Source organism: Ascaphus truei, chromosome 13, assembly GCF_040206685.1.
Source record: "Ascaphus truei isolate aAscTru1 chromosome 13, aAscTru1.hap1, whole genome shotgun sequence".
In the NCBI taxonomy this organism is placed as follows: domain Eukaryota; kingdom Metazoa; phylum Chordata; class Amphibia; order Anura; family Ascaphidae; genus Ascaphus; species Ascaphus truei.
The window spans coordinates 8405058-8430463 of NC_134495.1; the positions used below are offsets into that span (position 1 = coordinate 8405058).

At 43.8% G+C, this 25406-nt stretch overlaps 1 protein-coding gene across 1 annotated transcript in view; it reads left to right on the top strand.

The window, feature by feature from the left end:
- DNAH10 (dynein axonemal heavy chain 10) overlaps positions 1–25406 on the top strand; it is a 94222-nt gene that overhangs the window by 14332 nt on the left and 54484 nt on the right. Inside the window, exons 14-32 of the mRNA XM_075568357.1 lie at positions 292–468; positions 2693–2862; positions 4724–4875; positions 5876–6040; positions 6342–6549; positions 7349–7505; positions 7865–8341; positions 10206–10364; positions 12177–12293; positions 12590–12692; positions 15448–15626; positions 15760–15971; positions 16439–16595; positions 19848–20081; positions 20175–20297; positions 21922–22155; positions 23215–23438; positions 24623–24892; positions 24989–25172. Coding sequence (XP_075424472.1) covers positions 292–468; positions 2693–2862; positions 4724–4875; positions 5876–6040; positions 6342–6549; positions 7349–7505; positions 7865–8341; positions 10206–10364; positions 12177–12293; positions 12590–12692; positions 15448–15626; positions 15760–15971; positions 16439–16595; positions 19848–20081; positions 20175–20297; positions 21922–22155; positions 23215–23438; positions 24623–24892; positions 24989–25172 — 3702 coding nt within the window. The remainder of the gene's footprint in view (positions 1–291; positions 469–2692; positions 2863–4723; positions 4876–5875; positions 6041–6341; positions 6550–7348; positions 7506–7864; positions 8342–10205; positions 10365–12176; positions 12294–12589; positions 12693–15447; positions 15627–15759; positions 15972–16438; positions 16596–19847; positions 20082–20174; positions 20298–21921; positions 22156–23214; positions 23439–24622; positions 24893–24988; positions 25173–25406) is intronic.

Sequence of the window (25406 nt, forward strand, 5' to 3'; positions counted from 1 at the left end):
CATGTCTCCAAGTCTGTCCAAGTGTCTTAAACATCACACATTGTATTAACTTCCATGTAACAATTGAGATCGGCAACTATACAACCTGCTTTGTAGGCCTCAATAAAAAACTAATTTTGTAACGTCTGCAATCAATATTTAGATATGTGTGTGTATATGAGTAATTAAATAGTATACAAATACAATTATTACTATAATTGAACCGCACCTTTGATGCATGAAAAAAAATCTTAAGTTGGTCCAATACATTTTTTCAGTTGCAATTTGGTCATTGTCCTCTTTCTTTTTCAGGCTAAAGCCAAGTATTTGGAAGTGGTGAAACGGATGAAGGAGTATGAAGATAAGAAATCCGAAGCTTGGAAAGAGAACACAGAACAGATGCTGCCCTTATTGCTGAAAAGAAGCTTGCTTGTGAAAGTTCATGCATCCGGGGTCATTATCCAGGCAAATATGTCGACTTCTGAACCGGTAAGAAAATAGGATGGGATTTTGTTCGTTTTGTTTTTAACTCTCTCACTGCAGGAAGAAACAGCAGCCTATTAGTTTAGTCGGCATTTAAAGCAACAAGCCCCTTTTATTACAGGGTGGTCCCTGGAGCTGAACCACATTATTATTATTATTATTTTTTAGCCCCAGGGGACCTCATGTTTCCGAGATACTTGGTCGTTGAAGGGTATGGCGTTTCAGTCCCCACCAGGTGAAACAAAATAACCAATCAACTCTCCCGCATCAGGCCGGCCAATAGGAAGCCACCATGTAATCCGTTGTCTTCCTATTGGACAGCTATTTAAAGTGGCAATACCGTTTGCATTTGTTTTATAGATGCAGCAGTTGCTTAGCTTTAAGGAAATCTAATTCCCTAAACTGCCGATTGATCCGTTCTTCCATGATCGATCGACAAAGATCATACTTCCAAAGGTTCACACCATGGCTGCCTATTACAAATGAGGAAGTGCAGAGCCTTTGTAAATGATTGCTATAGCAATCTAAGGAAGGTTAATACATTCAAACTTATTAAAAAGACATTGAGGGGGGGGGATGCAGTAAGTGTTATCTAATACTACACAACTGGTGTATTAAAAAAACTTTGTTAGGAGTTTGAATGTTAGCTTAATACATATACACTCTTCTGCCCCTCCTTATATCTCAGCCCTAATTTCTCGCTATGCACCATCCCGACTCTTGCGTTCTGCTCAAGGATATCTTCTCTCTACCCCCTTTGTATCTAAAGCCCTCTCCCGCCTTAAACCTCTCTCACTGACTGCCCCGCACCTCTGGAATGCCCTTCCCCTCAATACCCAACTAGCACCCTCTCTCTGCACCTTTCTTAAAACACACCTTTTTAACGAAGCATATGAGTAGCTCCGCTGGCTGATACTAAACAGGGCATCTCATGCGCCGACCTTGACACCTTGCAGAAGCACTTACCCGAATACCCACTTTTGTCTCTAAGTTTTCTCTACTTACCACTTAGATTGGCAAAAGTTCTAAGAAGGGACTGATCACAGCCAGTGATAGGGCTGGAGGCAGGTAACCAATAAAAAAAGGATTTATTTAATATAACAGCAGACAGATACAGGGTCCTCTATCTGTCTGCTGTTATGCTGTTTAATTAAATAAATACTTTTTTTATTGGTTACCTGCCTCCAGCCCTATCACTGGCTGTGATCAGTCCCCTCTTTGAACGTTTGCTGTACTTACCTGGACTGAAGCCTCACCGGGATCCAGCTGACTCCGTGAGTTTATTTATTTATTTACACGGAACTTCCCTCGGTTGCCAGTGTGCTTCTCACCTCCCTCCAGCCGCCCAGACCGCCGGGCAGCGGCATGTGCTTTCACACAGGGTAAGTGTTGATTTTTCTTCACTTCCCCTTGTCAGCACAGTCAGACCCCCCTACTGGTCTTACCTTATGGGGCTCTAATAGGAGTGAGATGGCCTTCTTTTACACACCTCATTGTGCACCTGGATTGATTTGTCATTTCATGTTACATGGATTCCGGATTTGTTCCTATACCACATAGTGACGTTTGTAGCACCAGTTAGGGAATTATTCCCTATTCCCCTATGCTCCATTACCACTTAGATTGTAAGCTCTTCAGGGCAGGGAATAATTTTCCTATTGTTTTTATGTCTGAAGCACTTATTCCCATTATGTTATAATATTATGTCACGTGTATTGTAAAACGTTAAATACCTGGATGGCCCTATATAAATAACGATGTACATTCATTCATACATACATACCTACTTAGGTGAGTATCTCTGGAACTGGGGGGTCCCCGGAGCTGGAAATAGTGCAGTTGAACTTCAGCACCCCCAAACCTTTTAATATTTCTTATATGTTTTATTTTTGTTGCCTTTTATACCTTATTGTATTGTGCTTCAGAACACGCTGCATCTTATAAAGACATAATATTAACGAATAAACAAAGCGCTTGGTGCTTTTACATTCATTAAAACACAGCTTATGGAAAATCTTACAGTATGAGGTTGGTTTTATTTTGCGGTGGGGATTCCCAACTTACCTATTAAAAACAGTTATGTTTCTATATTCACTGCAACGAGTGCCTGCATTTTCTGCATATTCTGCATTTTCTGCATTTTCTGCATATTCTGCATATTCTGCATATTCTGTCAGCTGTATAAAAATGAAAAGAATGCATTTAGTTTGCTTGATTTTTTCTTTTGCAGAACGTGGACCACATTGAGGTGGATATTGACGATAAAAGTGTCCGCTACGTGGTAAACTTTGCCCCTGAACTGCGGGAGATTATTACAGAAACGAAACACATGGAGCAGCTGGGGTTTTCTGTCGGGGAATTGGCAAGAAATGTTGCATTACAGGAAGACAAGTTCTTGAGGTGAGGAAGAGGCGCCGTACATCAGTTTTAAAATAAGGCCATTCATCATTTGCAGTGGGAGCTGGTAGGGTTATTTTGGGCCTGTATGAAATACTGAGGACGACCTACAGCAAAACCATTCTTCATAATGTCATTTTTACTACAGGCATACCCCGGTTTAAGGACACTCACTTTAAGTGCACTTGCGAGTAAGGACATATCGCCCAATAGGCAAACGGCAGCTCACGCATGCGCCTGTCAGCACGTCCTGAACAGCAATACCGGCTCCCTACCTGTACCGAAGCTGTGCGCAAGCGGGGAGACTATAGAGCCTGTTACACATGCGTTATATACATCAGTTATGTACGTATATGACGCTTGCAGTACAGTACATGCATCGATAAGTGGAAAAAGTTAGTGCTTCACTTTAAGTACATTTTCGCTTTACATACATGTTCCTGTCCCATTGCGTACGTTAATGCGGGGTATGCCTGTACTAAAGTTTGTGTGGGCCCAAAATGTTTTGCTAGTGAGCGTCCGTTATGGTCGTCAACAACAGTGATGTGTGATTGTCCACGTGTCTAATCGTGACCAAGATAATGGCATTTCTGCATTAACGCCGGACTTATACACACATTGAAAAGGGTTATTACATGGAAAGGCTGATACCACTAAACTCCAGCAACCTGGAAGTGCCCTTCCCTGTGTCTCCTGATGGCAGAACTGTGCTTTATACTGGAGTACAGGGGAGGCCAACTCCAGTCCTCAAGGGCCACCAAAAGGCCATGTATTAGGGATATCCTGCTTCAGCACAAGAAGTGATGAACCTCTTCGCTGCCAGCATTGCTATGTCTTTATCCTTCTATATTTCATACCTGTGCAATGCAGCGGTTCGAGAAACAAAGTACAGCAAATTCAATGATGGATTCAGCTGACTGGTTCTTACACACAAACGCAACAGATTGAAAGTCGGGCGGTTACCCGGTCCCGCTTTGTGAAGCATGTTAAAGTAGCAGTCTGCACTGATCGCCAATCTTCTCTTCTTGCCCTTTTCAATGCGGCTTTTATTTCTTTTTTTTTCCAGCTACCTTTTAACATCATGTTTGATAAAAGCAATACATCGGGTAACGTTTATTAATGACATAACATTTCCCATTCTCTAAGGTCGAGGATCCCAACTCCAGTCCTCAAGGACCAGTAACAGTTCAGGGTTTAAGTGTACTCCGACTTGAGCACAGGTGGTTCAGTCAAAATGATCGGGTCACCTCTGCTAATGAGAGGATTGTCTTACAGCAGCAGGCCAAGGTGCCGATTAAAAAAAAAAAAAAAAAAAATTTCCCTTCCCTTTTAATATGCGCATCAATCCAATCCACACAATGATAAGTAATTAGCTAACTTGCCGATCGATCTGTTCTCTTGTGATCGATCAGCGAAGATTCGGCTCGGGGGTTCACTAAATGGCCGTCAGTGCAGCAGAAGAGGACCAAAGATGCAAAGTTCTGTGGGGAAGATCATGTGACCAGGCAGTCACTAGATACAATTGGTGCACTGCTAGCGAGAGGGCGGGGCTCAAACAGTGGTGTGTCAGAGCCTGTTTCAGAAGAGGAAAGGGATGTGACTTTGTAAATGGTTGCTATAGAAACAAAAAATGCTTGTTACATTTTACCATACATTAAAAATGTCATTCAGTGGTTTAAAAAAAAAATGCTTTAAGTATTTTCTCATAGTACAGAACTGATTTTATTAAAAAAAACTCACATGTAGGATATTGCTTGGTATGTAGCTTCAAAAGCCGCAATCCCCCTCAGCAGCCTGTATAAGCTTAAGAATTAGACACGGATATCACTGTTGGTTTGGCGTGACCATGTAAGAACTGTTTTAGGTACACGGATGGAATGAAACACATGCTGGCTGCTTACGAGAAACTTATGGGATCCCTGAATGAAGCCGAAGTCCAACTTCTTGATGACCACATTCGGGAACTTTGGAGGGTGTTTCGATCTGGCTATAAAAGATTGAACTGGAACTCCTTAGGTAATACAATTAGAACGTGTTACACAACTGGTGTTTTGATGAAACCTTGAAATGTTTAATGGACTTGCAGTGTTTTTTCTCATTGGGCTTCCAAGACCCCATAGCAGCTCAGGGAGTCGGCTAATTCAAAGCTGTTTTATTCAAACGCTATTATATTACATTGTTTTTATGCAAGGTCCCCGTGACCTATGTAATTACTCCTTTATTACATCAGAAAATTAGCAGAGGTAAAATACCCTATGGTGTATTTTCATGTTTTCTACAGGTCCACAAAACCTGCCTCATTCACCCCACTGTCACATAATAGAGTGCGCAAGCTGCAGACAAGGATTCTGGGTAGTGACATGCAAATGAGAACCAATTGGGCGCCTCACTTTTAGCTTCCTATCCACTTTATTATGTGGATTCTCTAGAGCAGGGACGGCCAGCTCCTGTCCTCAAGTGCCACCAACAGGTCAGGTATTGGGGATATCCCTGCTTCAGCACAGGTGGCTGAATCAGTGGCTCAGTCTCCAACTCAATCGAGCCACCTGTGCGGAAGCAGGGATATCGTTAAAACCTGAATTGTTGGTGGCCCTTGAGGACTGGAGTTGCCCTGCCCTGCTCTAGAGATGTTGCCTGCTGCATCCACTGTGGGCGGGAGAATTTCCAGGGGGAGCGCGGCTACAGAGGTCCCGCGCTCTCCCCCAAGGCATTTAAAGTAAATGCCGGGGGCGACACCGCACGAGGCCTCTGCAGCTTCTCCTAACTGATCTTCGACGCCGCGTCGCCATGGTAATCGGCGGCAAATGACTCAGCGGGGTCACGTGATGTCGGAGCCGAGGAGGAGGGGGGGCGCGAACCGGGAGGTAGACAGGCAGGGGGGGGCGTAGGTTAAAAAATTTGCACACCTAGGCTCTTCATTGGCCTGGGGGCCGCCAGCTGGAGACCCCTGCACTGTTGTTTGATGACATGAAGAGATGACTCTTCTTAAAGACCACATTTGTTTGTTTTGTTTAAGGCATTGGAGACTACATCATTCGATGCAGCCAGGCCATTTCAAAGTTTGAATCCCTGATCCATCAAGTACAGAAGAGTGCGAAAGATATCGATTCCAAGCTAGCAGTGATTGAGTCTGCAAATCTCTTTAAATTTATGGATATGAAACCAGGAGCTGAACTCCCAGGTACGTGTGTTTTCTTACCCGCAAAACCGTGCGGTAAAAAAAAAAATCACCAACTCTGAAGGTTATTTACTCATCAAATATGTTACCATTGAAATGTGAATCTCATTTTCAAGTATGTCCTGGGGGAAATGGATTGAAATCCTGCACTTTTAGAGCAGGGGGGTTGGTCTGTTGGGATTTGTGGGAGGGATGGTTTATTCATTGTCCATAGAAATGTGATATATTTTTTTAATGGAGTAGCATCTACATCTCAGGGGGCACATCTAACATGCATGTTTGACTATGTTCTTTTTGATTGCAGGGGTAAAGGAATTCTACGACTACATTGAAAATGAAAGAACCAAGGACCTGCAGGTCATGGTTCGAAAGTGTGCTGCCATTGGGCCACTGCTAACAAAAATGGAAGGCTTGGTGGTGCACACAAACACGGGAAAAAACCCCAAAATGGCTCAATATTACGCCTACTGGGAACGCAGGGTGTTCAACACCTTGACAAAAATGATTATAAAGTAAGAGGAAGATTATTGTATTCTGTATTTGTTTGGCTGATTTTTCTTCAACTAACCCAGGGGCAGCCAATTCCAGTACTCAAGGGCCACCAAAAGGCCAGATATTAGGGATAGCCCTGGGGCGGCCAATTCCAGTGCTCAAGGGCCACCAACAGGCCAGATATTAGGGATAGCCCTGGGGCGGCCAATTCCAGTGCTCAAGGGCCACCAACAGGCCAGATTTTAGGGATAGCCCTGCTTCAGTGGTTCAATCAGTGGCTTAGTCACTCTGACTGGTTACCCGATGAAAGACCCTGAGATGTTGGAAAGCTTGTAACGTATCAACTACTTGTTGGTCCAATCAAAGGTATCAGACCCCCTACTCCCTCTCCCAACATTCTTACTACATGGAAGAGAGGACCAGCACGGCTACCCATCCTTTTTTGCCTAAAGGGATGAACAGTCGAGTCAGTAATCTGCGATAAATCTAGTGGTCCGTGATGAAGATTTTGTAGGGCACATTTTTGGTATCCAATAACCCTGTTCATTTTAACTTAAAAAGTGAAGTTAAATGTAAATTGAAAACTCTTCATTTAAAATGTGCGTGGAGCACTTCACATCTAGAAGGACCTGCAAGTCGAAGACTTAAAAAATAAAGGTTCATCGATGGTGAGAGTTTCTTTCTGTAGTAAAATGGTTAGGAGGATGTCACTCAGTAACATTTGAAAATTGCATCTTTGTGATCGCTTCATTTTCCTTTTGATGTCCAGTGAGCTAACATTTCTTCATATTGTTTTTTTTCTTTTTTCATTTGATGAAGAAATTTCCAGGCTTTTAACGGTGTTCTCCTCGGGGAGGTTCCACTCTTCCAAGCCGAAACGATCCTGTCTGCTCCAGAGATAATCCTTCATCCCAATGCCAATGAAATCTACAAGATGACTGTTCAGTGCATCCGGGGATGCGTGGAAACCACAAAGGTATAACCATAAATTAGCTATAGCCGGGAGAGTGGCTGCAAAGTTAGAATTGCCAGCAGGGCTCCGGGTAACTACCGAGTGTAGGGTACCAATCGTGTAATCCTATATGCTTAGTCATCTATTTAAATATAGGAGAATGGATTGCAGGCAGGGGATGCATTTGGTAGCAGAAAAAAACGAATGGTACATGCCATGAAGGTTGGCAAACTCAGGAAAAAGCGTCATCAGAGGTGGTAGATGGGCGTGTGGTAAAGGAGATATAAACGTGTTTGGGATAGAGACAAAGTGATGCTTGGGATCAAATAGAGTGTGTGTTGGGTTCTATGGTTCTTTGTAACGCTTTCCCGCACTGATTTCAGGGCTTTGTACGGTGGATGCATGGGACCTGCATTGAATGCCCTCCACAGAGAGCAGAAGAAGACGAACTCGTTGTCTTCAGTTTCTTCAGTGACATTTCTCAAAACCCTCAGATCATAGAGCAAGCTATTGTCATCTCCCAGAACATGCACAAACTCCTCAGCTCCCTCGCAAAGTACCTCAACCGGTGGAAGAGATACCGCCCTCTATGGAAGCTGGATAAAGCCATTGTCATGGAGAAGTTTGCTGCCAAAAAGCCCTCCTGCGTCATATATGATGAGAAGTTGCAGTTCTACGCTAGGATAGCTCAAGAGGTGACGCAGCAGCCTTTAATCAAAGATGAACAATGCATCAGGCTGCACCTGGCACCTTTGGCTTACACCGTGCAGAAGAATGCAAGAGCTTGGGTGAATTCTCTTGGAAAACTCCTCAATGAATCTGCACGGGAAGAACTATACAACCTCAGAAATGAGCTGGAGGTATGTGTTTTATCTTCACAGGCACCTGGGGGAGCGTGTTGACTATTTTGGGCTATATTGGACATGAGGCTCCAGATGGGTGATGTGCAGTGGCGGATTTAACATTTTGCCGCCCGTAGGCACTTACCTTTTTAACGCCCGGGCCACTGCCGCTTCATGCAGCGCCACCCGCCTCCTCCTGCAGCGTAATAACACGTTACCAGGACAATGCGATGTAATGTGACGTCCCGATGTCATGGCAATGCATCGCCATTTCCTGCGGCGATGCTGCAGTAGGAGGAGGGCGGAGGAGGAGGTAAGAGACCTTTACAGAGGTCCCGCACTTTCTCTCCGCCTATTGGGCCTAATGGGAAATCCGCCACTGGTGCTGTGAGAACCTCTGTAATTAGGAAGAACAGCCTGACAGTTATTTAAAGGTCCAGCTCCCCCTGCACGGTCATTTCTTAACCCTTTCAGTGCCAGAGCGTCATGGCAACCCGGTGGCCACGAAACCTTTTGGCAATTCGTGATCACGTGACCTCTCTTCGGAGCGATCATGTGATCAGTTCCCGTGTTGTGACCAGATTTAACGGGGAAGGGACGCCCCCCCCCCCCCTTCTGTGTGCTATGCGATGGCAGCGCCGATCGCGGACATCCCCTAAAAAATAAGCGAAGGGTAATGATGTGCGGTGTACATCATAAGGGTCCTTGGGGTGGCATTTTTTCGTGACGTACAAGGTACCCTGGAGGGGTTTGGGTTTCTTCACCGTATTGTTGAATAAAGAGTCTGTTTTCACCCCTCTAGTTTTTTTCCGGTTCACTGATTTTGACACTTCTATTCTATAATGCAGGGCTGCTCAACTCCGGCCCTCAAGCCCCCCAGCAGGTCAGGTTTTCAGGATATCTCTGCTTCAGCACAAGTGGCTCAATCAGAGGCTCAGTTTTCGCCTGAGCCTCTGATTGAGCCACCTGTGCTGAAGCTGGGATATCCTGAAAACCTAACTTGTTGAGGAGGGGGGGCTTGAGGGCTGGAGTTGAGCACCCCCGCTATTAGGTGCGAGAACACCAATCTGGCGTTATCGCACGGATAATTGTAATTGAAGTAAATGGGGTTTGCCATACGGGGCACATGCATGATCGGCACTCTCGCACTTTATAGAATAAAGGCCTTTGGGCCACATGCTTGAAGTGCCAGGATGGGTTATCGCACCTGTTAAAGTGTAAATGTCCATTCAAGTCAATAAGGGTTAACACCAGAACCAGCACTGGATGTATGTGCCCCCGTGTTTTATTTCCTGAAATGAGCAGTTACATGGCTGCAAATACCCTCCTGCTGTCTTACATTGCTGGACTTCAAAGAGCCTCATATAAGAAGCTCAAAATAAGACCATTTCTTAAATATTTATTTGAAATCTGCATGGAAAACAGCCCTGGTGCGATGAGCACGTGAGAATAAAACGGCAGTGATGTGGACACTAATCTGTGGGCCTTTTAAAATTGAAATAAAATCGAAAACAGCTAAGGTATCACATTGAGCTCATTTTCAAGATGTCAGTTTTTGGGGGAATAGCACCTTTAAAGAATGTAGCACTAGTACATAGTAACTTAACTCCAGTAACATCATTGTGAACACCCCAAATGTTTGTTTCTATTTTGTACATGTTTACCATTGCAACTGGGTTGCATTAATTAAATACAGATGTGTTGCCGGCACTTGCAGTGAAAGGTTCACCTCCCCATCACTAAATGCTGTTTGGAGCCATTGCTTAAACAATGTATTGCTTTGTATTGCACTGCTTGCAACATTAGCGGCAATGTGATAAATAGGAGAATAAAAACTTATGTTCTCCATATCCTCAAACTTTTTAACATTCTTCTTTTGTAGAAATTGTCTGTAAATTTAAAGAAAACCCCAGACACACTTGAAGATCTCAAGTTTGTACTCGCCACCATCACAGCGGTTAGAGATATGTCTTTGATGGTTGAATTAAGATTCAGAGATATCCAGGAGAGATACCGAACCTTGACAATGTATAATATTAAGGTGAGTAAGGACTATAGCAGGCCTTTTGGAATTGTGACCCACGGACCAAATTGAGCCCACATTAGGCCTTTGGGTGGCCCTTGGGGCGAGCCTTGGGGTGGCCCTTGGACGGTCTGCTCCTTATAATTGCAGTGCACACTGAAATTCACTTGTAAGCTAAGATAATGTAGATACATATGGCACAGGTGTTACAAATGCTTGGAAAATGTTGAACTAGACCAGGGGTGTGCAAACTGGGGGCAGGGGGGGTGCAGCGGTTACAGAGGCCCTGCGTTTCCCCGGAGGCATTTAAATTAAACGCCGGGTCAACCGTGCAAGGCCTCTGAAACTCCCTTACCTTGACTTCCAGTGACACGACTCCATGGCAACCCGGCGTCAAATGACCCCGCAGGGTCACATGATGTTGCGTTGTCATTTGACGCCGGAGTCTAATGGGTGGGCGGCGGCGCGAGCAGTGGGGGAGAGCAGGCAGGGAGGTGCAGACTGAAAAGTTTGCACACACCTGAACTAGACTCCTTTCTAAGCCGTTTAAATGTATCCATAATGACATTATAATACTCTTATGGCCCGTCTACTCTCTAATTAGTTTTTTTTTCGAACCGGCCCGTTTGCAAAACTAGTTGGAAATCCCTTGACCACAGAAATACACAATAATGACTTCAGCCACTGTACCTTTATTAGCACAGCATGTTGAAGGTGCCTTCATCACGGAAATAGTCACAATAATGATATGTAGTTGTCTTTTATCAGAAACGTGGAATAATATGAAAAAACTATTACTTAACCATCCCATAATGGAGTCATCATCTTCCTGTGCATGCCCTTAACGCAGAGGTTCCCATCTCCAGTCCTCAAGGACCGCGGCCAGTCCGGGTTTTAAAGCCTCAGACCAAGCAATATCCTACGTGGTTTTTTTTTTGTTTTTTTTAAATAAATGGGTTCTGTACTAGGAGAAAATACTTGTAGCATTAAAAACAATTTTTTTAATGTATTATAATGTAACAAGCATTTTTTGTTTCTATAGCAACCATTTACAAAGTCACACCCCCTTCCTCTCCTGAAACAAGCTCTGGCACACCCCTTTTTGAGCCCCGCCGTCTCGCTAGCAGTGCACCAATTGTATCTAGTGACTGCCTGGTCACATGATCTTCCCCACAGAACTTTGCATCTTTGGTCCTCTTCAGCTGCACTGACGGCCATTTAGTGAACCCCCAAACTGAACCTTCGCTGATCGATCACAAGAGAACAGATCGATCGGCAACTTAGCCAATTACTTATCATTGTGTGGATTGTATTGATGCGCATATTAAAGGGAAGGAAATGTTTAAAAAAAAAAAAAATTTTAATCGGCACCTTGGCCTGCTGCTGTAAGACAATCCTCTCATTAGCAGAGATGACCCGATCATTTTGACTGAACCACCTGTGCTCAAGCTGGGGCACACTTAAACCCTGAACTGTTATTGGTCCTTGAGGACTGGAGTTTGGATCCTCCACCTTAGAGAATGGGCAATGTTATGTCATTAATAAACGTTACCCGATGTATTGCTTTTATCAAACATGGTGTTCACTAGTGTTGCAAAGGTAGCTGGAAACTTACATTAATCATCACTCCCATTGGACGCACATCCCACCCATGGGTGCACATGTAGTAGTTTGCGTCTTGTCCCGATCAGCTATTATTAATGATCTTAGAATAAATTAAAAAAAATTGATGTATGCAGCGGTGAGCAAATCTGGTTGAATTTGGTCAGGGATGTGGCCAGTGCATTCTCATTTAATTGGATTAAAAACCACATCTTATATTTCCTCCAGTTTGAAGAAGAAGAGAAAGATTTGGCAGAGAGAATCACGCACATCTGGGAAGACCTCTTTCAAGAATCAATGCACGTGGATCACAGCCTCGGAAAAGTCAAAAATACCTTTACACAGGTAATTGGTTTTTAGCACAGGCTTTTAAATGCTTTAAGACAGGGGTTCTCGACTCCAGTCCTCAAGATCCCACAACAGGTCAGCTTTTAAGGATATCCCTGCTTCAGCAGAGGTGGCTCAGTGGAAAACTGAGCCACTGATTGAGCCACCCTTTGCTGATGAAGGGATATCCTGAAAACCGGACCTGGTGGGGGGTGAGAGGAGTAGGGGGGGGGGGGCTTGAGGACTGGAGTCGAGGACCCCTGCTCTAAAATACAGTATCAATAAATATCTGCCAAAACTGCTCTTTCCCATAGATCACCAAAAATCAAATTAAGGACTACAAGACGGAGCTGGTCCAGTTTGCAGACCTGTTCCGTGTGGAAGGACCTGGTGCTGTTGGAGACGACCTTGAAAATGGTAAAATGTCCTATGTCCTATTAGATGCTGCTTGCAATGATTCCTTACCATATATCCTCTTGGCTATACTAAAACATACTTTAACAGCATCATTAACAGTTTAAGTAGCTTAGTTATCAAGAACCTATCGAATTATTGTTGGGGCTTCTAACACAGAAGGAACAGACTTGACACACCAGTCCCCCGCCACATAAATGAGTCACACTCGGGAGACATCAAGATGTTACGTTTTCGGGGCATGGACCATCATAAAATTGGCCCCAGGAAAGGTGACTGGGACAAACGCCTTTTGAGGTGTGAGACATTTACAAGCTCCAAAGCCAGTACCCACGGGATCTCAATGACGGCTTTCTATTTACATCCTTCACCTAGAGCAGGGGTCCGCAAACTTTTTGTCCTACGCCCCCCTGCCTGCTCTCCCCCACAACTCGTGCTCCCCTTCACCTTGTATACAGCGTCAAATGACGCCTCAGAGTCATGACGTCACGTGACCCTGCAACGTCATTTGACACCGCGGGCCATGTGATGTCATGTGACCCCGTGGCGTCATTTGATGCCACGTTGCCATGGCGACGCGTCATACCAGCCATCTGAATCAAAGTAAGGGAGATGGTCCCAAGGTTCCGCAAAGTATCCGGCCGCTCCTCCTTCTCTTACTTTGCACCCCACAACTGGAACAATCTACCGGACACTCACAGCCACCACCGGTCTAAGTTCTTTCAAAACTAAAGCAGTCTCACATTTTAACCTGGTCTGTAACTGTTACATACGCTCATCTTATACTATATTAGTGAAAGCACTGTATGCCTGCCTGCCTGCCTGCCTGCCTGCCTGCCTGCCTGGATGTCCGGTGTCCCTAGGAGAAATCTCATTGGTCCATTGGCCCGCCCCCGCACACCTCTCATTGGCCTGAGGCGGAGTGACGGGCCAAAGGACACACAGGGGGAGAGACACACACACACACACACACCTCTCTCTGTCCTCTCCACCCCCCCCCATCACACTCACCTCCCTCTCCACTCACCTCCCTCCACCTCCCGCTCCACTCACCTCCCTCTCCACTCACCTCCCTCCCGCTCAACTCCCTCCACCTCCCGCTCCATTCACCTCCCTCTCCATTCACCTCCCTCCCGCTCAACTCCCTCCCCGGCGCGGGGACAGGCAGTGGGCAGGGCAGCCTGCCGCTGCCTCCACTCACCTCCCGCTCCCTCCACCCACCTCCCGCTCCCTCCACCCACCTCCCGCTCCCTCCGCTCACCTCCCCTCACCTCCCACTCACCTCCCGCTCACCTCCCTGGCGCGGGGACAGGCATTGGCCAGGGCAGCCTACCGCTGCCACGCGGCACCTAAGATGGCGGCGGAAGGACCTCTTCCTCCCTCGCGGACTAACTAACATGGCGGCGGCCAGAAGGAGAGGTGAGTGTGTGTGAGTGTGTGAGTGAGTGAGTGTGTGTGTGTGTGTCTGTGTGTGTGTGTGTGTCACAGCGTGACAGTGTGTGTGTGGGACACTGTGTGTGTGTCTGTGTGCGTGTGTGTGTGTGTTACACTGTGTCTCAGACACTGTAGAGTGGGGACCGGAGCTACACATGGGGGGTGGGGGGGGGGGTCAGGAGCGGAGAAAGATACAGGGGGAGTGGAGAGGAGGGACCCGTCAATTTAAACCAAACCAACCCCCCTCCTGTCCACTGCCCCCCCCCCTCCTGTCCACTGCCCCCCCCCCTCCTGTCCACTGTCACCCCCCCTCCTGTCCACTGTCACCCCCCCTCCTGTCCACTGTCACCCCCCTCCTGGCCACACTCCCCCCCTCCTGGCCACTGTCACCCCCCTCCTGTCCACTGATCTTCGCCTGCCTCCCCGCCTCTGCCTTTCACCCGCCCTTACTCCGCCCGCCTCTGCCTTTCACCCACCGCCTCACAGCCGCTGCATGCACTCAACAGACTCCCGCCACACACGACCTATACCTGCCGCCACACACACCTGCTGCCTCCCGCCCCTACGCACCGACATCACTGACCCACCGCCTCACACCCTAGCAGGACCCCCACTCACAGAGAGCACTCACAACCCACGCGACACCTGCCGCCTCACACCCTAGCAGGACCCCACTCACAGACAGCACTCACAACCCATGTGCCACCCGCCGCCTCACACCCTAGCAGGACCCCCACTCACAGACAGCACTCACAACCCACGCGCCACCTGCCGCCTCACACCCTAGCAGGACCCCCACTCACAGACAGCACTCACAATCCACGCGCCACCTGCCGCCTCACACCCTAGCAGGACACACGCCTCACATTTTTACATCTGTTATGTCACCAAAATATACATTGTACTGTGGTGTGTTTACAATGAACCATTTTTATACAACATCGTATTACATTTTATTCCATCTTTCTTTTCAATATTATTATCCAACCTTTACAACAAACAGTCACCTATTGTTCCACCATTTATAAATAATACTACCTATTACGCATTTACATCCCGGGCAACGCCGGGTCTCTCAGCTAGTAATATATATTATCTCTAACTGTGCATGCAATGTCTTGTATATAATGTATAACCCTGCTCACTTAATATAACCATGTATTGTCATCATAACTCTGTGTCCAGGACATACTTGAAATCGAGAGGTAACTCTCAATGCATTACTTCCTAGTAAAACATTTTTATAAATAAATAAAAATAAATACATCAGCAGGCAGACAAATCAATTGAACAAGTGCAATAATGTTCTCTGACTCGTTCACAGGATTGCAGGTCCTGGCAGTGTTTGAACAAAAGTTAGCAAAGCAGGAAAAGAACCGCCAGGAATTGGCGAATGCTGAAAAGCTGTTTGACCTGTCCATTACAATGTATCCTGACCTCATACAAGTGCAGAAGGAAATGAGGGGCTTACGACAGATATATGAAATATACATAGCACAAAAGGTTTGTCAATTTAAGATCATTTGCCTCCATAAGAATCCGCATGGTCAATCCCTTCACCAATGGGGACTCATGCAAGAGATGGAGTAATATTAAACACTTTGAGTCAGTCACACAGTTGTGTGCTGTATTTCAGCTTGCCGAAGAAGAATGGTCGCAGATGCTGTGGGCAAATTTAAATGTTCAGGTTCTTCAGGATGGAATCGACGGCTTTCTCAAGGCTTTCAGAAAGCTATCCAAAGAAGTCCGCAGCCTGCCAGTGGCGTTTTATCTAGAATCCAAAATGAAGGAGTTTAAAGCGTCCATCCCTTTGCTTCTTGATCTAAAGAATGAAGCTCTGAGAGACAGGTTTGAACACACTTTTGTATGTATGCATATTTTTATTTATATAGCGCCAAAAGTGGACTCAACGCTTCACAAAGAATACAGTACAGGAAATTATAATAATACAATAAGTGTAGCAAAATCAGACAATGGGAAAGGAAATCCCTGCCCCGAAGAGCTTACAATCTAAGTGGAAAGATGGTAGAGTTACAGGAGACAGCAGGTGAGGGAATAAGTACTGTAGATGGCAGCGCTTGGCCACAATGGTTGGTAGGAGTGACAGTGGGTGTGGGACAATAGCCATGGGTGCAGGCTATTGGGATGCTTGATGTGTGAGGCGAGTTTTAAAGGTTAGTCAGTATTAAATCAGATAGGTTAACACCATTAGCAGGGGAAGAGGTGGCAGGGAGACGTGGGTGCTTAAAATGGCCCTGGTCTGTGCGGTCCTGTTTCTCCACTCTGCGGTGTTTGACCAGTTAATGTACTTTCAGGCACTGGAGAGATCTTATGGTCAGAACAAGTACAAGTTTTGAGCTGAACCTCGAGACATTCACGTTGGAAAATATGTTTGCTATGGAGCTTCACAAGTATGCGGAGGTCATCAGCGAGATTGTGGCATCAGCTGTTAAGGAGCTAAGCATTGAGAAGGTAACATGCTTGTATTTATACATATTAACTATTCTCAAGCTTGTTATTTAAAGAGGCAATCCAAGTGTGTCATTTTTTTGGGGCGATTGTTTCGTTATTTTATTTATTTTATTACTTTTGTTTATTGAACATTTTGATGGGATACAGAACAAACACGGGAAACCAGGGGCAAAATAATTGTATGATGTAATACACAAGTTTTATTTTATTTTTTACATAGAATTGATGCAGCGAGTCTCCGTAGCGGAATCCCATTAATTTCAGCTCCGGGGACCACGTATGTCACGTACGGCACACCGTGACCTGCATACGGGACAAGTGTTAATACACATCTCGCAAGCGGTCCCACCCTTTGCCAAGGTCCCTCAAATTAGTAATATCTCCCCTAAATCTGTCACCATATACTACGTACCACCTGTCACAAACAGCACCAAAGTGGGCACGTGACTTGGATATGCAGCCAGGGTTAACACACACGGTTTTTCTAGCCAACTCGCCTTTCTCCTCCGCAAGGTACTTTCAATGAGTTAATATTAACCCTAACTCAATTGCAATCATATATATAGGCTGCCAGCACCCTAGAAAAGCAAATAAAAGATGTAAAATTAATAAACCTGCCAGGGTCTCAGGTCCCTGTTTGTGATAGAAAAAAACTACGCACTTAATGCACAAAAATCTGTTGTAGCCAAATGTGTCCGAAAATGTAAATACTCTCTCCAGAGCGTGCAACAGTTCATTAGAGCCCAAAGCATCACCTATTAAATGTTTTAATATCTATAAAAATACAGTGCTTATGTTACAGAAAAAGGATTACAAGAACAAATACAATTACAATTACAATAAATGCAGAACAGTTTCTCAAAATAATAGGATAAAATATAACATAGAAATTCCTATACACTACATCACCCAAATGCTATAGGTTTTCTCCCAGAGAGGTAATTGGCTCATGAAGATGAGATATCATGTGTTTGGTCCAAGCACACCTCTGTTGAAATCTGATTTTTATAATAATTGCTGGGACATAAGTAAGATTTCCCCCACCCTCCCCCCCATTGAAACAAACTAAGCCCAACCCCCGTCGTAAATTGGCTATGAGAGTGACAGTTTTACGACTGGGTAAAAAATAACTTTTACAAAACGACGTTTAAACTTCCCTCAGTATATAACCGCACTCATAACTTCGCGACTCTAATACTTACACACGTGAGCTACATCAGTACATTCAGGCGCTCATGGCGGACGCAACTAGACTAATCACGACCATCTTAATCCTAAATTTGAGCAACAAATGGTATCTGTCCCATAGTACCTTCTAAATCTGACGTGTCTGCAATCATTATATGCCGCTCAGTGCCACGGATACACACATGCAACTCCCAGCATGTTCGACAGATGATGTCACATGATATTCTCATTTTTAATAAAGTCCTTAACTGAAGCTTACGCGGTGTGTCACCTCTCTCTGGAATGTACCAGTAATTGCTCACCAACATTTAGCTTTCTTTGAGGCCAACAGACCAGTATCTGGTTAGTGTTTACGACCTTCTAAACCAACACGTCACCTTGAGTGGGCCACCGGTGACAGCCCCCCACTCCCCCCGAATTAAGCCCTCTTTGAAGACCAGCAGAAACCCGGAAAAAGTACTGACCCAACATATTGTATTTTTAAACCAATTGTAGCTCATTAACCCCTGAAGCACCAGATGGATTCAAATACATAATATCTCATGATATTATCATGACACCCTGCTTCTGGAAACACTTACCTCTGTAGGTTGTGCCGGTAGCCGCACGGCTAGCAGGATTCGCGTAATGGCGGAGTTTCAAAGGTCCTGCGCCCTGCGATCCAATAAGAAGCTGCAACGTCATCCGGTGCGGCTTCCTATTTGGCCTGCGTGGTGCGGGAGCTTTAAACTTTGCTGAGATCCCGGCACCCCCTTCGGAGGTCTGTACCTCGTGAACGAGGGGATCCCCGAAGCTGTAATTAATGGGGTTCAGCTCCGGAGACCCCCTGCTTCAATCCTATGTAAAAAATATATATAAATAACCTCTTATGTTCTCATTCAGTTTTCCTTCTTAATGCAGTTTAGCCATGTGCGCTGATCGACATTAAATATTCCATTAACTCAAACAAGCAAATCTATGTATAACAGGTTCTCCAACAACAGACATGTCACAATTGCACAAACATAATACAGTGATAGTAGTTTATACTTCAGCCACCAGTGGCTCCAATACATGTATTGCATATGTCATGTAATCTTATGGAATTACCTGTCGTTTCTCCTACAGCTAAGTGGCTCCAATATTGTCCTCCTATAATATACTCTAAAAGACAAAAATGCCCAAAGCTACATCCAATGTGACAAAATACATACAGGCAGTCCTCGGTTATCCGACACAATGCGTTACTCAAAATGGCGTTGTAAAGCGAAACGTTGTATAGCGAAACACGTTTTCCCATAGGAACACTGTTTAAATGAAAGATTCCGTTCCTGGAGGCATTTTTAACACTAAAATACACCAAATATTTTATGCAGGCAATAAGATATGCACGCAATAAGATATGCAGCACACACATAAATTATATAGTGTATATACTGTATTATATATAATATAACATAATAAATAATATATTATATAGTATAATATTATATATATACGCTCTTACGACCCTTTGCAACGTTGTTTATGTGTATGTGTATGTATATATATATACACACATGCACAATGTTGCAAAGCGTCGTAAGAGCGTTGGATAAGCCATTTTGGCGTTGTAAAAATGAATATAGGTATGCATTGCACAGCGATGGATAAGCCATTCGTTGTAAAGCGAAGCGTTGTAAAACGAGGACTGCCTGTACTGCAATACTTCAGTGCTGATATTATCATGAGTTAGGGTAATTTAGTTATAAGCGTTATAAGCCTGCAGCCACGTCAAGGCAGGACCCAAATTGCAGGTCCTAACACTACCTGATAAAAATCTCATGTACCTCTGTGAGAGGGAGAATGACCACATTGGATCGGGTCCTATAATGTACTGTCCGTATGTCATACTGTTTGACATTTTTGTCAAGGTTTCCTTATCTTTTGCACATGTATGTAAAAAACAACAGAGTTACCAACGTGCCTCTCAGGATATTATTGGCTAAATTGTTGAAATAGAAACTTTGTAACTTTTAGCAGTCTTGTTCTTATTCCATGTAACTAAATGCCGTCTTTTATCTTCTTCTTTTTTTTTTTAACCAGGGTGTGAAGGATATTGTAGACTTGTGGGAAAATATGAAATTTACTGTGCAAAGATACATCAAGGGAACTCAGGATCGTGGCAATATACTGGGATCCGTTGATGATATCCTTCAGATTCTTGACGATAACGCCATGAATCTGCAAAGCATAGCAGGAAGTCGGTTCGCGGGCCCCTTCCTAAACTCTGTGCAGCTCTGGGAAAAAACCCTCTCTTTAATTGGAGAAGTTATTGAGGTAACCAAGCATTTGTTGCCATCAGAGCTAATATTTCACCCCGAAGGTAATTACTGGGAATTCTCATTGATGTTTTGCTGTGCTGCTTCACAGGTGTGGATGGTGGTTCAGCGGAAATGGATGTATCTTGAAAGCATTTTTATTGGAGGTGACATCCGGTCACAGTTGCCAGAAGAAGCCAAAAAATTTGACAATATTGACAAAATATTGAAAAGGGCAAGTATTTCTCTCACCTCTAGCAGCAAAAGGGATTGAACATGTTGAAAATAACGTGCAACCTGTTTCTGAATAGTTTATAAAACAATGGTAATTCTTTTATGGATAAATTACATTGCTATTTGTTTTTTGTTTTTTTGATAATTTTGTGCATTTACAGTTGTTTTTTTTGCTGCACACTTGAAACATGAAGATATGTTAGTATCTCTTCATAAGAGAGAAACAGTGCACTAAAATGATGCATTACAAATATGCTCCCCCTATCCTGAATTCATTAGTATAGCCCAACAAAGCCCATATACCATTATGTTATGAAAGTGGGCCTGTAGATTTTTAACTGCTACCTTCTAAAATATTGTTTTTTTTATGGTTCATTTATGTGGAATCGCAGATCTTTTACACTTCTTTTCTCCCCATAAATGTGTTATTGTTTTACAGTGGTTTCACAGTTGCTTGCAGGGATAGAGGAGTTAACACATTATATCAGGGTTTACACCGTAGAGTATATTTGTCCCTAACAGCTGTATAGTTGAGATCACACGTAGACTAATTAGTGTTAAAGTATTTTGTCCATAGAGGATCGATCGTCTGTGCTTCATATCTTCACGCTTCCTGTGCTTAGCTCGAACTTAATACAGTAATAATGTGATAACTAGTGAAATTTATTTATTTATAAAAATGTTTTACCAGGAAGTAATATATTGAGAGTTACCTCTCGTTTTCAAGTATGTCCTGGGCATAGAGTTATGATGACAAATAATCCATGGTTACAAATACATGCATTGAGTGAACAGGGTTACACATTATATACAAGACAAGTGGGACCTTTCTCAAGAGATAATATATATTACAGGCGTATGTAACAGTTACAGACCAGATTAAAATATGAGACAGCTTTAGTTTTGAAAGAACCTAGACTGGTAGCGGCTGTGAGAGTCTCCGGTAGATTGTTCCAGTTGTGGGGTGTATGGTAAGAGAAGGAGGAGCGGACGGATACTTTGCTGAGCCTTGGGACCATGAACAGTCTTATAACTCTCAACCTACTTAAACTATAACAATATGGGGAAAAGAGGTATAAAAGTGAGTCAGACAATGTATTTGGTATAACCATGTGTGAATCCTTTACACTTCTAAACATGGCTTCTTCACTTGGTGTGTGTGACGAGACCAGTGAACCCTGGGGCTCCTTGAACCAGTCTCAGGGGTTCCTCCTTTGGACCACAGACCGCCCCCCCTCCCCCCGGGGGTGTTTTTTTTTTGGTATGTATTTTGTAGGGTGGATTGAGTGAGAGTGGGGTAATTGACGGAAGGTAGGGGCGAGAGTGAGAGAAGAGTTGGGGTCATGAGGGAGTGAGTGTGGTAAAGAGGGAGTAAGAGTGAGACGCAAGGGATAAATAATATATGTGTCAGCCAGATAGGGGATCCCCCGAGATTTTTCAAAATACTTCAAGGGTTCCTCCAAACAAAAAAGGTTGGAACTCACTGGACTAGACACTTTCCCTGATGTGAATCAGTCATTATTTATGGTACATGGTATAGGAGAGATAAGGCATTCCGCTTCCTGCACATCACTTGACACATTGTGGCATGGGTTCTAATGGCAGCATTGACTCTTCCTCTACAGATAATGTCTGAAACGGTAAAAGATCCGGTGATAAAGCGATGTTGCCAAGCCCCTAACCGCCTCGGTGAATTACAAAACCTAAGCGAGGGCCTGGAAAAATGTCAGAAAAGCTTGAATGATTACCTGGACTCTAAGAGAAATGCTTTCCCTCGGTTTTTCTTCATATCGGATGACGAGCTGCTCAGTATCCTAGGCAGCAGCGACCCCACATGTGTGCAGGAGCATATAATCAAGGTAGCCTGCTGGGTATTGTGTGGGGGGGGGGGGGGAGGGGGGAAACGGGTGCAAGGTTTCAGCGAAACAATGTGTTCCGTTCTCCAAACTTTGGCCGTCTCATGACACCCCCCCTTGGTTTTAAGAAAGGCAAGCTGAATATTGTAAGCTGTATACGGGTAGATATTGAAAAATACCTTCAGGCAATCCAGATTTTGTAATCAAACCTTCTTTCATGTTTATTTAGAAAACATCTTTATACAGAGCAACGTTTCAGCATTCAGTTGTCTTCATCATGGTAATATTCGGCTGATGAAGACCTTTGCATGCCGAAACGTTGCTCTGTATAAAGATGTTTTCTAAATAAACATGAAAGAAGTTTAATTAGAAAATCTGGATTTCCTGGAGGTATTTTTCGTATTTTTGTATTATATTGCTGTGTATAACTTTAATGTTTTAACTTAGGAGTTCTCAACTCCAGTGCTCAAGACTCACTCAACAGGTCAGGTTTTAAGGATATCCCTGCTTCAGCACAGGTGGCTCAGTGTGCTAAAGCAGGGATATCCTGGAAACCTGGAGGGGGGTGTGGGGGGAAGAGTTGAGAACCCCCTGATTTAACTAGAAGTTGTAAATAGGCAAATAATGTAGAGTTTGTTTAGAATGGGCCTGATGGGGTTTTATATTATGTGAGCCTGATTAATTTTGGGGTTAGGATGAAAAAAAGAACATTTTTATTGAACAATTCTGTGAGACAGAGAATGTGTCCCATTCACCTGGCAGTTTCTTCTGTTTACAGTAAGTAATTCTCTGAAGTCGTTTATAAGTTTCAAGTTTGGAGTCCTCACCACTGTGCTCATTTGCATGTCATTACCCAGAATCCCTGGTTGCAGTGAAAGCACTGTTTGCTAAGCGATAATGGGGAAAGACAGGGGTTGCAGACCTGTCTGAGACATGCGAATGCACCACAAGGGGTATTTTTATTTACTGTACGGTGAAGAGTTTTTGTCACTTTTGTTACCCGCCATAATTTGATTTTAATGTCTGGTTGAGTCCTCTCCACAAACTGTCCTGTTTTTTCAGATGTATGATAACATAGCATCCCTGAAATTCCAAGTGGGTGATACGGGTGAGACGGTGGCTACTGCCATGATTTCGGCTGAAGGGGAGGTTATGGCATTCCGCCAGGCCATAGCCGCTGAAGGACGTGTCGAGGACTGGATGACCGCCGTTCTGCAGGAAATGAGGAGGACCAACAGACTCATCACAAAGGAGGCTATATTTAGATACTGCGAGGACAAGAGCAGGTACGGCCACAGTGGCAAATATTAATGCTCATCATATTTACAGCGCTGCTCTTGCAAACATAGGACAGCATATTGCGAATGCAGGCACTGTGAATTTATTTACAAAAGAGCTTACAATTTAATTCCCAGGACATAATTGAAAACGAGAGGTAACTCTCAATGTATTTTTCTCCTGGTTAAATATTTTATAAATAAATACATATTGTGTATTTGTAATATGGTACTCCGTATAACAAAGATAAAAGCCATTTGTCTTCCTTAAGATTTTGCAATGGGTTGGTGCTCCCACCCTAGCTGCAAAAAGGTTAATGCTAACCTGAATAGAACTGTGTTCAATGCTCTTTTGCAGCGGAAGGAATAATAAATTAAGATTTTAATCACAGCATTAATGCAACCAGCATCCACGTTTCATAAATATAAATGGCCAAGCACTGCCACCTACTGCACTTATTCCCTCACCTGCAGTCTCTGTTAGTCTCCCAACATAACACTTCGATTGTAAGGTCTACGGGGCAGGGATTTCCCTTCCTATTATCCCATTTTGTTTGCTGCATTTATTGTATTATAACTTCCTGTATTCCCTCTTTTAGAAATCGCCGAGTACACAGTGAGCGCAATATAAATGGAGATATACATACAGTACATTACATATAAATGGAGATATACATACAGTACATACATACATACAGTACATTACATACATATAAATGGAGATATACATACAGTACATTACATATATGGAGATATGTATACATTACATCTAGTACATTGCATACATACAATATATATATATATATATATATATATATATATATATATATATATATATATATATACACCATACGATACTGCAGGTAAGTAAATCATACATTTTCTATATTTGATAGAAGACACAAAAAACTACGTTTCGGTCCCCCAGTGGGACCTTTCTCAAGGTGGTATATATACAGTACATATATATCGAGATATACATACAGTACATTACATACATATACATGGATACATACATACAAATGGTTTGTATTCCTATGAATGAAATACATTGTTGTTTATAATCATACGGTAGGTATACTTCTGCCTTTGTTGCTGGTGTATATAGAATGGATATAGGTTGTTGTTCATGAGATCTGAAAACTACACAACTCCTTTCTTGACACCCGTGAATCACGATCCATGTCTCACAGGGTTGACTGGATGCTCTCGTACCAGGGGATGGTTGTGCTGGCTGGTAACCAGGTCTGGTGGACCTGGGAAGTGGGGGATGTCTTCTGCAAAATCAAGAAGGGAGATAAGCAAGCCCTGAAACATTACGCTAAGAAGATGCATCAACAGATTAACGAACTGGTCACTCGAATCACAAAGCCTTTAAGCAGAAACGATCGAAAAAAGTATAACTCCGTCCTTATCATTGACGTCCATGCCCGAGACATAGTGGACATATTCGTAAGAGACAGGTAAACAAACGTTATGTTACACTGAGTAATCGCGTGCGTGATACTGCTGGCAGTGACTGTTACTTACTGTATGGTGGATACATTTCTCTTTGTCAGTATTATGGATGCCCGGGAGTTTGAGTGGGAAAGCCAGCTTCGTTTTTACTGGGACAGAGAACCCGATGATCTTAATGTACGCCAGTGCACTGGGACCTTTGCCTACGGTTATGAATACATGGGTCTAAATGGGAGACTGGTTATCACCCCACTGACTGATCGGATATACCTAACTCTTACACAGGTACAGTGCATTCAGCAGATAAGAAATATGTTTTAATGTATGTTAATGTTCATTCGATCTATAGGTCTTCCTGCACTTTGCATTTCACTTGAATGTAACCGTAGTCCCGTTCTTTCTTTTGTTTTGCATAATCGTGTAATTACAATGAGAGATGTAACAGGCAAGTTGTATTTAGCAAATAACTGCTTTTCTAACGTCAGAAAAGCAAGATCAAAAAGCACTTCACTGGTTTGC